At 35.1% G+C, this 17,178-nt stretch overlaps 1 protein-coding gene across 5 annotated transcripts in view; it reads left to right on the forward strand.

The window, feature by feature from the left end:
* Lmpt (four and a half LIM domains protein limpet) overlaps positions 1 to 17,178 on the forward strand; it is a 527,685-nt gene that overhangs the window by 425,990 nt on the left and 84,517 nt on the right. For all 5 annotated transcript variants that reach the window (XM_025297410.1, XM_025297409.1, XM_025297413.1 and 2 more), the window contains one exon: positions 587 to 796. In XM_025297410.1, coding sequence (XP_025153195.1) covers positions 587 to 796 — 210 coding nt within the window. The remainder of the gene's footprint in view (positions 1 to 586; positions 797 to 17,178) is intronic.

The following is a 17,178-nucleotide window of genomic DNA, read 5'->3' on the forward strand; positions in this document are numbered from 1 at the left end:
TTCTTGAAATAAATATTCAGTTTTGATTAATAATTTTTATAAATAAAATGAACATTATCGATTAAATATTTCTTCAAGTGTCTAACGAAGTCTTCCTACATTTTCCTCTTAATTACTAAATTAATAGTTTTCTTCGAAGCAGAATTTAACAGAAAACTCTAAATAGACTTTTTCATTATCTGATGTAAAACAAATATGTTCCCGTTCAGCTTCGAAGAAATAAAAATTCAAACTCAAATGAAATTAAAATTTTGCTTTATTTAAAATTTTATGCGACCACGATAAAACAAATAATACTGCCTTTGTGTTTAAATATTTAACAAGGTTTATTTTTCCATATTCAAATTGATAACATTTTATAAGTACATAATTCAACGGAAAGAATCTCTAAATTTAATATATTATCTATAATCGATCAATCTCTCGCACCAACCAAATCAGTTCATCAATCATCGGCGATGATTCACGTGGTGTAAGATATTATTACGAAATTACAATATAAAGCCGAGATCGCAGTGTCAAGGTTACAAGTGAATCTGTCAAAGCTTGTGTCGAGGTTCCTAATAGCCGCGCTTTTGTCTTCCAGGAGTGCGGCGTGTGCCAATCGCCCCTAAAATACGGCAGTCTCGCTGTATCAGCCAGCAAACTGGGTCTATTTTATCACCCGGCGTGCTTCAGATGCGCGGATTGCAAGGAGCTCCTGGTCGATCTCGCTTATTGCGTGCACGACGACACGCTCTTCTGCGAGAGGCATTACGCAGAACAGCTAAAGCCGAGATGCGCCGCGTGCGACGAGGTAAGTGATTTATTTTCCATTGTACGCCAAACAGTGCACGATTGACAACTATGTCCGCCACGTGACTCGACGGTCTCGTGACTTGTTATTATGTGAATATGGACGCGCGCGGAAAATGCGCGTAGTACTTTGACTAATTGGCAGGGAAATTTTATTAGCGGCTGATTATAGAGAGCGTGGTATCATATTATCGTGAAAGCGAATTCTAATAAGACTAATGCTACGTGAATGCAACTGATGGAACGTTTCGATATTGTTGTCACTTTGTATTTTATTTACATGCTGAAGCGTTGAAATATTTTTATATAAGATTTTTATATGAAATTTTATATTCTTAAAAAAAATTTAATTCATTAATGCCGGCTGGGACAGAAATTTCACGTTGATCTCAATGTTGTGAATTTTTATGAAAATGCTCGAAAATTTTAATCCAAAGTACATTATCAGGTGTTTTCGAGGTCGCTCTTTCCGAACCCGCTGCGAGAATCATAAAAAAATGAGTGTTTGTATTGATTTGTAACGGTTCTTTTCCAAAAAATGTGATTTTTCTCGTCAAATTTTTTTTAAATAATGGATTTCATCTTGATAAAAATGTTGAATATTACTGAAAAGTACTCCAATCGTGTCTTCAAGACTTGTACTTAAAATATATGTGGTTCCGAAATTTTTTGCAATTCAGTCATTTCAATATAGCGACCATATGCATGTATCACCATAGATATCGTCGGATCCTTGGGAACTCAGTCGAATAACTCGTTATAAGTGCATTTTTATGAAAAATTATCTAAAATAAATGTTGTCCTGTTGATAGAGTTCTTTCACGTGGTAGGCCCAAAATTTGGGTCCGATGTACTTTTTGGGCCTAACGGGGCCCAACGTTGATTTCTTGGTGCAAAACTTATATTTTTTATTACAGATTTGAAAAGTACAGAAAATTTGACGTCCAGATATGTATTTTTGAAGTTACAAGTCTTGAAGACACGATTAGAGTACTTTTCAGTAATATTCAACATTTTTATCAAGATGAAATCCATTATTTAAAAAAAAATTGACGAGAAAAAGTCACATTTTTTGGAAAAGAAACCGTTACAAATCAATACAAACACTCATTTTTTTATGATTCTCGCAGCGGATTCGGAAAGAGCGACTTCAAAAGCCCCTAGTAATGTACTTTGGATTAAAATTTTCGAGCATTTTCATAAAAATTTATAACATTGAAATCAACGCGAAATTTCTGTCCCAGCCGACATTAATGGGTTAATATATCATATATAAATAAATATAATATACAAATATAATGATATATAAAAAAATATAATTTATGTATATGTATATTAAATCGAATCCCGAGGTACGTAATAGCACAAAACCGTGCTATAATTGATTCATGCGGGTTATTCAACTTCCCGGAATTTTTGGAACATTTATATATAGGGTGTCAGAGATGTTTTGGAAACGAAAAATTGTAAAGATTAATCAGATTAAACTGAGAAGAAAAGTCATGTATCATTTTGCAAAAATCGCAATAGTTATTAAGTTATTAATGGTTGAAAATGACCACATCTAGAAGCTCTTTTAATTGATAACTTGAAAATTTGGGTACCTATTTGCAAAATAAAATTGTAGATTAGATCATTCTGTGTAAAAATGTCCTCTGCCATTTTGTAAATAAGTACGCAAATTTTCAATTTATCAATTAAAAAAGCCTTTAAATATGATCATTTTCAATCATTAATAACTTAATAACTATTACGATTTTTGCAAAATCGTATTTGACTTTTCTTCTCAGTTTGATCTGATTAATTTCACAATTCACAATTTTTCACAATTTTTCGTTTCCAAAAGATCCCGGACACCCTGTATAAAATATCTCGGAATATATCGTTTATGAACAGTTTACCAAGTAGCATCTTTCTGAGTATACATGTTTAGGCTTTTTCTTTCCACTGTATTTTTGTAATTCTGCGATCGTCGAAATAGCTGGTCTTTAGTAGTAATAGAATCGCATCTCAAATTTTGCTTGAAACTCAATAAGACTGCGATAGAAACCGAATGCTAAAAGAGAATTTGGTGACCAAGCTTTAAGTCGAGCAAATATTTAAATAGCTTAAGCGTTTCAAAGAAAGCCGAAAATGTGTCGAAGATGACGAACGTGCGAGTGGACCGTTGTCATGTACAATTTTGGGAACTATTGCAAAAATGTGTGAAATCTATAGATGAGCATTGCCAAACAGAAGCAGTGTCCGCTAAATAATCGATTATCAAAAGTATCGATTTTTTTAAACATCGGAAATAATCCATTAGTTTCTATATTTCTCATAAAATAATATCCAATCAGGTATAAATAATAATCTAATGAGTTACTCAATCAAACATGATATATTTTGGATCGGAAATATAATTTGAGAAGTTATGCTTACTTACAAGGCCAAAGAATATATGTTTTCGAGAATAATTTCTTTTGTTGGAAAAAACGTACAATTTTTTAAACAAAAATTCATGTATTTAAAAATAGTACATTTTTAAATAATTATTTTAATTTTTCTTGATTAAAAACATTTTAAAATTTGGTTTTTGATCGTTCGATAAAAAATTAGTTTTAAACAAAATGATGGCTGTTCAATATTCAGGTATCGATTTTTGGCAAAAAAAATATTCGTTTTTTTATCTTTGAATCAAAAACAATATAATGAAAAAAACCCACGATTAAAGATTAGATTTTTATATTCAACAAAAGTCTGCAAAAGCTGAGCTAACTCAGTACAGCAGAGGATTCTGAGATATTTGGATTATCGATTTTAAAAATGTGGATTTGAGAAAAACGCGTTTAAAGTTTCAAATTAAGTTTATAATAATATAAAATAATTAAATAATTAAATAATATAAAAAAAGTTGTCGTTTCCAGGATTATATAAGTTCTTCTCTGCATCAGTTCCACTGCTTCTTATATTTACTACTGTTTACGAAACATTTTAGCCTCTTGAATATTGTTTTGCGCGCATTTGTCTGAAATCGTGATGCGGGTCTCATCTTCTCGTGCTACATATTGATGAGCATTTGGGCCACTGTGAACGTCAATAGCTTCTAGCATTTTCGACAACACAGTAGTTCTATCGTTAAACATAGCAGATGCGATTAAAGCAATTGATTGAATGCTTATGCAGCCACTCGATACAATTTTGAGGCTAATTTCCCAGATTAATTGATTCAAAATCTTTCATTATCATTTTGCGCGAATCCGTAGATACATTTTTCTAATAATTTGGTTTTACTTAAATCTTCATATATCGCCCTTATTGCTGTGAAAACATTATTGGGTAAAGGCATGCAGTTGTGCGTAAAGGAAACAAGGATATTGTTTGCGGAAGCGTGCTGCCAGGAATACCATGATGTTATTGTTTATCATTTGGACGATAATGATGCTACGTCGCCCATATTGCATTCTTCATACTCTTGATGGAACTACAATCCCGCCGTATTGTCAAACCGTAATAAACTGTTAATTCGTCGATCATTTTGCTACTCAATTTTCCATTGTCGCCGAATTTTTTATTTTTTTTCTTTTCTTTCTTTTCTTTTCTTATACTTCCGCAGTTGACGTTCCATCTTCTTCTGGCCGATACGTTCCTTTTTCGTAACAAGAGCATCACTATGAGAAGCAAAAATCATATAATAACGCAAAAAGTTTTCGGCATTCTCGATATAATTAATATACTTGACATATTTTTCTTCTAAATGTTGAAAAATTCCTGCGATGGCGTTCAATTCCATTTTGCTCGTCGTGGCTCGCCGAGTAATTGGATCATGCGTTTTTCGTTACTATTCGTCAAACTCGACAACAAATCTTTTTTTATACCACAACTCACATATTTTACAATATGAATTTTTCATAACAACGTCCAGGACTTTGCAGTGTAATATCCGATAATTGAAGAAATACCGAACAAAGAAGTAAAGCCTCGTTTCTTCCAAGTTCTCGTTTCCAGAAATAGTTACATATTTGTAGTCTATTGTATTGTTCTCTACGTTTACCGCTTTATATGTCTCTTGTACTTCATGTTTCACAACATTCACAACATTTCACAACATCTTTGTTTTCACAAAGGATTTTTATGTAACTATGTTTATGTATGTGTTTAATAACTATAGCATGAGTGCTATGAAAAAAAAATGCTGACATATCCATTAGGCGGCAAAAGCTTTGAGCACCTTTCAAACCTACGCTTAACACCTTCGTTATAAAAATAAAACGTTTGTTGATTTCATATAAATTCCCAACGAAAGAGCATGAAATAATACAACGAGGCAAGCATTAATACAATTTTAAATCCAAGCCTACGCGAACTAGCAGTTCGAAATTTAACGTCGTCTTGACTTTATACTTGCTACTTGACGAATCTGACAATTTGTTTAAAATTTTATGTTCGATAAGATCCATGAACATTCCAGTTCACTTCTTCCGAAGAGAAGAACAACCTGAAACTTAGAACTTCAAAACTAATTAAGTAAACTGGAATGTCCACGAAACATCGGAAACAAATCCACGATAAACGTGGTTTATCGTGAAAAACCAACTCAAGCATTTTTCTAAACCGTAAAAAAAGCCTAAAATATTATATTAAATTAGAATGTTAGTAATCGAAGAAACATTCATATTATATATTGTATACAAAGCTTTATCTCTCAGTTACATTAATTTTTATCGTTAACCAAAGTTTGCAATTCAAATTCCTACGTCAGTTTGCTGGTTTATAGCTCGATTTTTATATTTAACCCTTTAACTGCTACGGTCGAGATAACTCGAGTGTGGAAAAAAATGGCGGCCTTGCTACGATCGAGTTTACTCGATTTGGACTTTCAATGTGTAATACCCATTTAATTTAGTTTGTAAAAAACATTTGAATTGAGCAGGCATATAGTGTCATCTCTTATCATTATAAAATATTTTATAATTGTAAAACTAACTCAGCAAAGAGGGTCATACTAGTCATTTAATATCTCAGCAGTTAAAGGATTAATCTAGCACTCGATTGCACACAGTTTGTGCAACAACATTTATGTATTCCTGAAACTCAGAGTTCCTTTTCTCGTTTCTTTTTTCAATATACAAAATTCTTGTTAAATTTTAATATATAACGCTTGGGATTTTCGTCCCGTACACTTCACAGTCAAAAACTCTCAAAATTATTTGAAATATTGCTATGGAACATATAAAGAATTAATGAACCGGTGTAACTCGAAAGTGAATTATATAAATATTTATTAAAAAAAAATCTGTTACATGCACACTTACAAAACAATAGTAAATAATATTTACTAAGGACAAAATTATCATTCGACGCTAACGAAGAAAAGTCACTCAAGTAGTCGACGTAGGTAATCGTCAGACAAAGTACGGTGGATAAGTTTACCCGCGGACCTCTGCCTTACCATCGACGGTATGCACTTACTTGAAGCGCCAACCGGGAACTGCCATTGGCGACTCGTAGTCCTGACGACGTCCGTGAAATTCGCTCGATTTCTCTATGAACACTACGAGAAATCAATGATTCGATGGTAAAATAACATAAATATTACAAAGAAAAATGGACAATGCTTTTAAATTTCCCGTTTTCACGCGATACAAAAACTGTACTTCGAAATTAACAATTCAATGCAACATTGGCTGTATGATTTAAAAAATATTTTTCTTCGTGTTTTTTATAAATTTAAATAATAAATTTATTTTCTATCATAGATGTATACAAATTAGATTTTATACAAATTTCTTACATAGATTAAAGTTTATATATGAATTTATATAATTAAAATTTATATAATAAATTTATATAAATTTACACGGAGACGATATTAATATCAGGTCTCTAAAAAAATTCATATAGAGACGTTTCATGTGAATATCAGTTTGACATTCGTAGCTGACGTGTTCAGCTTATATTTACCAAAGGTTTATTTTTATACAACACATTTTACGTTGGGAAATTACAATTGTAGATCGAAAAATCGCATAAAATCGATCACGCGCGCAAAACGGTGACGTGCGCGCGATGTAGGTGGTAGATTTTTTTCCCGGGATGCAGAAGGAAGTCGTCCCGGCCATTTAAGGTAGCGCCGTGCCGCCGTAAGGCCGTATCTCTCACGAAGGTATCCTACATCATCGCGCCAGACATTTTATTACATTGCTCTTACATTGAGAAAACCTGAAATCTCACTGACCCAAATGTAAGCGTTGTCGTTGTCAAGGTGGACGTTATGGATCGACCTACACCGTGATGATTTGGTTTCCAATGGAACGGAATTTTCTAAGCCTCGGATGTGAGATCTTTCGTATAAAAGAGTACGCATTCCTTTGCGTCGCACACATCACATAATTATGTCCACATAAAAACACATGCTGCATTTTCAAGTAAATGTTGTTTGTTCCAAATATTTCGTTTATATATCCGTAAATCCACCATGAATTCGTCAGAAGCAAGTTTAATACTTTGATCAAAAATATTAGATTAAAACAGGAATATTAAATTGGAATAAAAATTTAGTTTGCCTTTTTTCTACGTAGGGAGAGAGAGAGAGAGAGAAAGAGAGAGAGAGAGAGAGAGAGAGAAAGAGAGAGAGAGACTAAATTTTATATTTTTGAAAAGAAAGAGAATAAATTCTTCTTTTAAGTATACATGATAATGAGCTGTAAAATGTATAATGAGTTTTATATATTTTAAGACTATTATCAAAAAAATATCCTTTCCTTAATTGCTTCTTTCATGTTAACACAGTAAAATGATATTTTTCTCTGTATATGAGGCGGACCGACACGGTTAATCGACGCGTGTGTATTATAAAATATCATTAAAGCTTCTAGTCCCTCCCCTCCCTCGCTGCGGTCATTTTGATCAATACATGCTTAAAATTCTTGCAAAGTCAATTGAAATAAAGATGCATATAAAGTGACATTATTTCTGAGTTATCAAATAGATTTCTAAAACACACCGAAAGATATATTTTCTTTCTGTTGTGATAATTAATCATTAGGTATCTATGAAATAAATACACGTGCAGTCTACTCTCTAACTGTATGATTTTGTCGTATTACTTTTTGGTTATTTACTAATCATTGAAGCAAAAGCAGAAATTTTTTAAACATTCGTTAAATCTACTCAATCGATCGCAAGCATTATTTTATGGACATATCTTTTTAGCGCACTTTGTAAGAATTCTGAGCCGTCAAAAACATGTTGACTACTCTAATTACCACTGATTGTACAACATTACCTCTGATATCTATTAAATAAATATAATTTGAATGAAATTGATTATATAGATATTGTATAAATATAGGTCAAATTAGGTCTGTGCGTATATAAGTTCCTGGGGTTATGTTTGGATGGCGCTGCAATCTGAATGCGCAATCTTTTCAACTAGGTTATGTTTTACATTAGTGCTGTTAGTTAATTTGAATTCGAGATTATATATAACAGTTCGTATTTGTTTACTTAAACACATTTTTAATTTAATTGAAAGTAGAGATCGAAAAGGTGCATATTCGATACTGCATGCTGCATTATCTTCGTCGCGGAAAAAGTGCCGCTGAAACAAACAGAATTATTTGCGAGACTTATGGTAAGCATATAATATCTGAAAGTACATACCAATCCTGGTTCCAAAGATTTCAAAGGAGAAATTTCGATGTTAATGACAAACTTCGCTTTGGATGACCTCAAGAAATGAAAGACGAGGATTTGGAAGTTCTACTCGCCGAAGATGCAGCTCAATCGTCTATGGAGCTTGCGAAATAGCTCGTCGTTAATCACACAACAGTATTTTGACGCTTACATGCATTAGGAAAGATCGAGAAAGAAGGGAAATAAGTCCCACATCAACTATCGGAACGAACTATTGGCAACCGGCATTCAACACCTGCATCTCACTGCTTGCTCGATAAAAATGAAAGAGCTTTCTATGGAAAATAATAACTGGAGATGAAAGATGGATTTATTATGATAACCCTAAACGTAAAAAAGTTAGATTCAGGGCAATCTTCTGTTTCGATACTAAAGCGCAATATTCACGCACATAAGATTCTCGTCTGCATTTGGTGGGACCAGAAGGGCGTGCTCTGTTATGAATTGTTCAAACCTGGTGAAACGATTACTGCAAAGCACTACAGTCGCTAATTATTCCGATTGAACGAAGAAATTCAGAAAAAAGGCCGTGGACAGGGAAAGGAAATAGAAAAGTCATCTTGTTCCACGACAACGCTCGGCCACATGTTGCGTCCGTAACTAAGGACATTTTATTGGAACTTAAGTTGGAAAGTTCTACTACGCCTGGCGTATAATCCAAATCTTGCCCCTTTAGATTTTTACCTATTTCCGGTGTGCGATTTAGAAACGAGATTGAAATATGAAAATGGATCGACGAATTCATCTCATCGAAAGATGCGTCATTATTCAATCGAGGAATCCATTTGTTGCTTGAAAAATGATCCAAAGTTGTAGCAAGCGAGGGAAAATATTTTGAGCTAAATAAGCATGTATTGTTTCTTTAATGTACATAAACTAAGTCGCCGAAAAAACTCCAGGAACTTATGCACAGACATTTTTTATGCAGACAGATATTTATACAAAACAAAATTCAAGACGTAATTATATACTTTAAAATGTCAATTATTTCTACGCATGAAATAAACAAAATGTATTGCTTCGATTTTTTTTCAAGCATTCGACGAAATCTATCTATAGTAATTTTAACATTAAAATAAGCAACTACGTCCAAGCCAAGATCTAATAGAAGAATAAATCTTTTGTACCAGATACCAAGCTAACATATACACACTGTTGTCGAGTGTACATATGTGTGTACTTTTATTTGGATATATTTTATGTATCTGCGTTACGAAATACTACGCGAAATGGCGCAACATGGAAATAAAAAAGACGTTAGCTTCTCCTAAAATATTTGGAACATAATGGTAAATGTCGCGCAAGTGCGCGCCGTTGTCTCACTTGTTGCGCAGAAACTGGGCCACTTTCGGCTTTATTTAGATGAGCTGAAATAGAAATCGCGGAGGATAGATGGCGAGGCACATCACTCGCGGAACTACGCAATGCGAATTATGTTGTGACCGCGCAACAATCAATCCGCTGGCCAAGATCTCCCGTTTTTCGTCGTGATTCATCGAACGTGTTTTCGCTGAAGCCGCGACAAATTGCATAAGCCGACATTGCCAAAAAATTTGCTAACAGCTGCCCCGCCCCCTCTCACCCCCGCCCCGCCCCAACATTTCCGATCATCTTTTCAACCTGAAGACGCGTGCGGAACGCGGTCTCGTACAAATTAAGAAATTATATAACAGGCGAAGGAGCTTCTTCTTCCTCTTTTTTCTCTCTTTTCGTCATCATCATCTTCTTCTTCTTCTCCTTCTTCAGAGATTCTTTAACCCTAGAACACACATTGTGGACCTGGGGAACCCACCTGTAACTTTGATAGGCTATATATAATGTCGGTTCAGTTTAACATTTTTGGACTGTGTTTTTTTTTTCTTTTTATTTTGAAGCTCTGAGATTTCGAAATATGCTTGAACAGATTATGATAACGAGAAGTTTCATTTTGTTAAGTTGTATTGATCTTTCTCTCTTTAATTTTAATTTTTTAAGTTACTCTTTAAATTTTTAAATTACTCTTCGTTGTTTATAGATAATTTTCACACTTTTTTGTTCTTGAGCCTTTACATCGGGATTCATTTTTTCTTAAAGGCACCGTTTTTTTATTGCGAAATTTTTTTCATTGCGAGATTTCTATAATATTTGTTCACGCTGAGGAAGGTCCAAAAGATAAGACCGGAACGTTTAATATCTTAATAAATTCTAATCTTAATATCTTAATAAATTTTATCTTTAATATCTTAATAAACGTAAATATCTTAATAAATTCTTCGTAATTGTGCCTGTTCATCGGCGTTATTATTTACGTTTGTCCACCGGCTTTAGCTCTCACTTGCCTAACTTATTATTTTTATTTTTATTTCTTTCTCTCTTTTTTCTCTTCACGTAGGGAACAAACGAAATTTTTACAGAATCTGGGAGACTCTAGGATTAAGATCGTGGCATTCGCTCGAGAGCAAAGATCGGCCGAATTGGCCATTGGGCGCGCGCGGACAGAGTTGGTTTGAATCCAACCGGAAGTCTCGCGCTAATCGTACCTTCGGCCGGTCGGTAATCTATTTTGACTTCTTGTCGAAGTCCCCCACGGCTCCCACCACGACGGGAGTCTATCCAGAGGCTGACCCGTTCGGCGTCTTTTATTAGAGCCAGTCTGAGAGAGTTTCGGAAGGGAAAGAGAGACGACGAGGACGCGGCTAAGAAAGTCCCTATCGCAGTGAGATTCGTCCCCTCGATCCGCGCGGAAAATCAATCACTCCACGTGATCGACTGACCGGCGAACTGCGAAGGGACAGACGAGGAAGAGGGGCAAGAGGCGAGAAAAACGCGCGAAAAGAAAGTGCTTGCGCAGCCCTGCTCGGCGCGAAGTCGTCCCTCCGTCGAGCGAGCGAGCGAGTCTGCGATCGCTCGAAAAAGGTGGTTTCGGATTTCGGTAAGTGAAACACGCCAGCGCGTAGTCGGACACGCGATCGCGCGATTACGCGTAGGGATGAGTGTTTACGAGTCGGCTGCCAAGAGATGTCCGCGAACGAACGAATAAACGAACGAGCGAACGGACGGAGGAGCGCTATCGGCAGGAGAAAAAGTCGCAAGAGTCACGCGGGAGGACGCTGACGACTCGAGTCGACTCGACTCGACGCGGCCGAGGATGACTCATGAGCTAATCGAGTTACGTCTGTGTCTCTCCGACGATCAAGTGTACAAGCCCAGGCCGGAGCACGCAATGCCCTATGCGTGCCGGCCGGCAAGATCACGAAACGCGCGAAATTGATTTGCCAGGAGCGAGTCCCGCGACGCGGCTTGTTTATGTCGCGTTTGCCGTGTCCGGCGAACGGAAGGACGAAACTCTCCCATCGCGGCGATGAAGTCGCTACGTTCAACACTGAGAGCCGCTTTGCAACGCTTTTGTAAAATTCCTCGATTTGATTGTGTGCTCTTGGATTCAGCCAATCAGACTCGTGAATTTTGCAACGGTTGCAAAGCGGTGTTCTCTGGCCGAATGCGACCAACAATCGAACACGCAAGTTAAGCCGGATTTTCATGTTCGGTGGCAGACAAGAGTCCCGTCGACCCTCGATCAGGTTAATTTTTAATTGGAATGATTAAGGTGTGACGGTGAAGAATATTGTCAATATTTTAGTGGAAAAGAGTAGGAGGATGTTTTGAGGGAGGATTCACCGAGTTTCTGACTTTTGTCCGTTGCTGCCTACGTAGATAATTCAGCCTTATACGAGATCACCCGACCGCTTCGAAGTAAAAGTAGCGATAAAACGAGAACCACGAAGAACGTTACGAAGTACAGTCGGGGGCAAACAAGTTTGCGACACTTTGAGCTCGATAAGCCTCGGAACGCGTCCGGTGTCTAATAGGGGAATTTATCTTCCGGAAGTTACTGAAAAACAAGTTCCTCTACTGAACATGGATGTGTTACGAGATTTATTGAAAAATAAATGTTGTAACCTTTTCGCCTCCGACTATATCGATGTTTACTCCTCTTACGGTTTAAACTTTTTCTCTCGACGCAGTTCGGAGCGCGAGTGACTTCCGGCAGTCATTCGGAAGCGGATTCTCCCATTGGGGACATTGACTGCGCCTCAAACGGGTTCGAAAAGAGAAGTGTTCGGACCGTATTGGAATTGGTGTGAATTTCGTAAACGGTTGCAGGGTGACATTCGCGGCAGATTGACAGATCGTCCCGGACTGAGAAGGAAGGAATCACGCGAGCGGAAGCGATTTCGCGATCCTCAACGAACCCGCGTGTGAGATGCCGCGATTTCCTCGGCCGAAGTCCCCTGTCGAGCCTCCACGAGTGTTCTGGGATTCGTTTCGGGTCGACGGCAGATTTTATACGAACGCGTGGCGCAACGTTGACTGACGCAACCCGCTGTTATAGCATCGCCGTAAAATTCCGGCGCATTGTCTATTTCGGGCGAACGGCCGAGCGTTTTTGCGACGTGCGCCCGTACTGTGCAAAAATCGCCGGCCAATTCCGCTCGCTGACCGGCGCGCTTTGACTCATGTTATATACAAGGTGCTAAATTTTAAACGTAACAGGTAAAAAATCTCGAAAACTATGAAAGATATTAAAAACAGATAAAATACGTGTCCCCTGATTTCGAAAGGGAAAGAAAATGACATTATCAGTCTTTTATTTGGAGGGCATTTTCAAGGTCAGTTGAAGGTCAACTTAATTTTTTAGAACAGAAAGCCCAATTTTTTACTATATCTTCTTTTTCTACCAATTAATTTTAACAACTTTTGTCTGAAACATTTTTTATTTGCCTAATATTTTTTGAAATATTTAAGGAAAACTTGGTAACTTTTTCATCATTTAACTTACGATATCTCGCTAGCTGTTCGTCGAAAGAAAAAATAGTATTAGACTTTTTTTACTTTATTTACTATCAAGAATATATTACTATAATAGTGCCTTAACTTTTGTTAATTTAATAATTTTGAAATTTCCAAAGGTCGACAAGTTAACAAAAGTTTATATATTATAGTAATATATTCTTGATAAATAAAGTAAAAAGGTCTAATACCATTTTTCCTTTCGACGAATAGTTAGCGAGATATCGCAAGTTAAATATTGAAAAAGTTATCAAGTTTTCCAAGTTAAATATTTCAAAAAATATTAGGCAAATAAAAAAATGTTTCAGACAAATGTTGTTAAAATTAATTGGTAGAAAAAGAAGATATAATAAAAAATTGGGTTTTCTATTTAAAAAAATTAAGTTGACCTTCAACTGACCTTGAAAATGCCCTCCAAATAAAAAACTGAAAATGCCATTCTGCTTCGAAATCATGGATCACGTGTTTTAGCTTTTTTTAATATCTTTCATAGTTTTCGAGATTTTTTACCTGTTACGTTTAAAATTTAGCACCCTGTACATAAAAGCCCGTCCTCTGACAATCCCCGTATAAAAGTTTATCAGGATTACCCTAAACATAGTATAAATTCCGATTGGAATCCCCAAACTTGTCCCAAAATTGGTTATTCTTCGAATCTTCGAATAGAAGTTTCACAAGATTTATACAGCAAAATACAGCGTAGGTTAGAATTATCAAATCTGTTCCCCAAAACTGATCACTTCGATTACGATTTCTGTTCAAGAATCTCATTCTTATTCCAAACATGAATTCTCTATCTAGAATCAGCGCAGAAATATTATGGAATTTTGCACTTTTCTTCAGATAGAACTTCTTCGGATAGTTACACAGTTACACTTTTATAATATTAGAAAATTTTAGCAATTCGTGGTTAAATTTACGGAGATTACTGTATTTTAATGGTTTCCGACATGTAATGTAATATAATGTATGTAATTATGCAATTAAAAACGCGCCTATGACATTCTAATAAAATACAAATTAATAGAGACGCTAATAGAAATTTATTACTGGCTGTAATAAATTGGCCAGTGATAATAAATAATTTTATTACTCGTATGCGTAATAAATTTCTGTAAGGTAAGATAAAACTTTAACATAAAATGAAAGAAAATAGAAAAGATATTTGGGAAACTTTCGGTTCTTCATCCAGAATTGCGTATTTGAAATATTATACCTCTAACCGGAATTTGCGTAGATTTCGAGAAATTGGAGTACATCCCAACTAGATGCCAAGAAATTTTCTCTGCAGGTTACGATACCAATCGGAAATTCTATTCTTATCACAAACATGGTTTCTAATTTGATTTCTCGAAGTTTAGAATTCCTCTGTTTATAATTGACACAGAAATAGTACAGGGTAGAGACTATGGAGAGGGAATTTGCACTTTTCCTCAGTCGGTAACGTAGGAAAAATTTTATAACGTCGTGTAAACACAGGGAATCTTCTTTCCACTTTTATACCAACTGTTTATTTAATAAAAAAATATAATACAAACTATTATATATTCTCGATAGAAATCAAGAGATAAAATTCTAATGTAAAATAAAAATCAGGAAAAGTATCAGAAGAACTTCTAAAAATTTTCTATGCGGGAACGAATGCGAATGTGTAGACTTCAGAAAATCAGATTAGATCCCAGTTAGATCCCATGCATTTTTATATGTACACCTCAATAGAAACTATGATCTATTTTGTTTATTAGTTTGTTTTGTTTATTATCTGCAATCATTGTCGAGCCGGCTTGCATCTGACTGTGAGGTTTCTAAAATTTTCGGGATCAGAACTAATTCAACTTTCTAATAATATCATACATCATTTTAATAACTTTAATATTAATTTAATAAAATTGCTATAACGAACATAATTTACTTCAATTGTAGCGCTGTTGGTCAATTCCATTACAACAGTATTTTTCTTTTATTGGCGAACGAAATTGAGGAGATAGTAAATAATAATACATAAAACAAAACCGTTCGAATGCGGAATAAAGTTTATTAATATCGACATCAATATCGATATAGAAATATTGATATCAATGCCTACTATCTGGACGCCTCCCTTCAGACGAAGACTCGCGCGATGCACGACGGTCTCGTAGAATTATTTTTATGATTCATAAATCGGTCACGGCGTCGCACCTCAAAGTCGCAGGCTCATGGAGGTACTCGTGTTTCGAGGAGGCTCCGGATGATTTATCGCACGCCCACTCCTCGAGTTCGCTAATTTATTGTTAGTAAATGCGTAAGCTAAAGGTATAACAGAAACAGCGCAAACATGTAATAAATACGACGGTTCGCCGTTCCATACGCTGTTCAACGCCGGTTGTACGAGACATGAGCTCGCTTTTAAATATGATTTATAATCGTTTAACCTTTGTTACGGTTCCTCTAACGGCAAGAAAACGCGCGTCAAGTATGATTCGTTTGCTGACAATTTGCGTTACAATTCAGTTCTGCAAGATACGCACTTTGCTACATTTAGCACAGGATAATGTGGAGACATCTCAGCACGCTAATACAAAAAGGAGCGAAATAACAAATACAAATGACGAGTAAAAAAAATATTAAGTGCAAAATAATTCTTATTAGACCGGTTAATACTGAAATGTTTCATCAAGTAAGTTAAGCAGATACTTTGATCTCTATACTTTGATCATGTAGAAACTTGATCGTACATAAAATGCAAAATAATTCTGATTCGACTGATTAACATTGATATGTTTCATCAACCAAGTTAAGTAGATACTTTGATCTTTACTTTAATCATATAAAAATGTGTGACTTAACATTGATTTGCATTTAAACCTACATCTACGTGGCACTGGATCTCCTTGATCCACTTTGATCAAATTAAAATACCCATAGAAATCAAAGGAGACCGATATTGTGATTCGAAGTGAAACTAAACCATAGGATTGCCTAGGGATATTTTTAATTGTCACATATTAACATGAGATATTCGCGGAAAATATCCTGGGGATTAAGCCCAGGGGGGAAACAGTTTAACCTATTTACGCGTGTGTTCGTACGCATATAATATGCATACACGTGTAAATTAATAATTATGTAGCTCCCAAATTAAATTTTAAAACTAGTTCACCCAAAAAAAGTAATTTCAGAACAAGCGGAATCATCTAAATTTTAGAGGATTTTACTCTTATATAAGAGGAACATATGTTATATTTATGATGCAAATCTTATTGATTTCAATATAAATTTCTTCTTATACATAGATTATTTAATCTTTTTTTAAGAGGATTATTATTTATTCTTACTGTACTTTATTCTTACTAGTTATACGTTCCTTTATAGGGAAAGGATAGAAAATTATTATGAAACTGTCCCAATAAAATTCTAGTTAAATCTTTTTTTACTTTCTGCTGAAAAAATAGGAAAAAAGATTTTTTTGTAATTTTTAATTTTGTAATTTTAAGTATTCTAAATAGCGTTTAATGTAATGTGTAACGCTATAAATGAATACATGTATATACTTACGCTGAAGTATGTTTTTGAGTCGATTTTCTCTAAAAATTCTTGCACTTTGTTCATGACGAAAAAATATACATTGAATAACGATTTCTCTTCTTTTCTTCTTTGCTCTATGTTTCTCGACGTTGTCCATAAAACAATAGACGACGGCGACGATCGTCATATGCACAGAGAGTCTCTGTGTGAGCAGATGGAAAATGAAAAACGCCGACAAGAGTTCCTCTTGATATAAAAGAAAAATTAATTGATACAAAAGGAAATCCTCTTGAAATAAAAGAAAAATAGTTATATTAGAATAATATATAATAAATTTTAGAATGGTTTACTTTAATCGAAAGAGGAATC

This window comes from Harpegnathos saltator, unplaced genomic scaffold, assembly GCF_003227715.2.
Source record: "Harpegnathos saltator strain DR-91 unplaced genomic scaffold, Hsal_v8.6 scaffold176, whole genome shotgun sequence".
Lineage (NCBI taxonomy): Eukaryota > Metazoa > Arthropoda > Insecta > Hymenoptera > Formicidae > Harpegnathos > Harpegnathos saltator.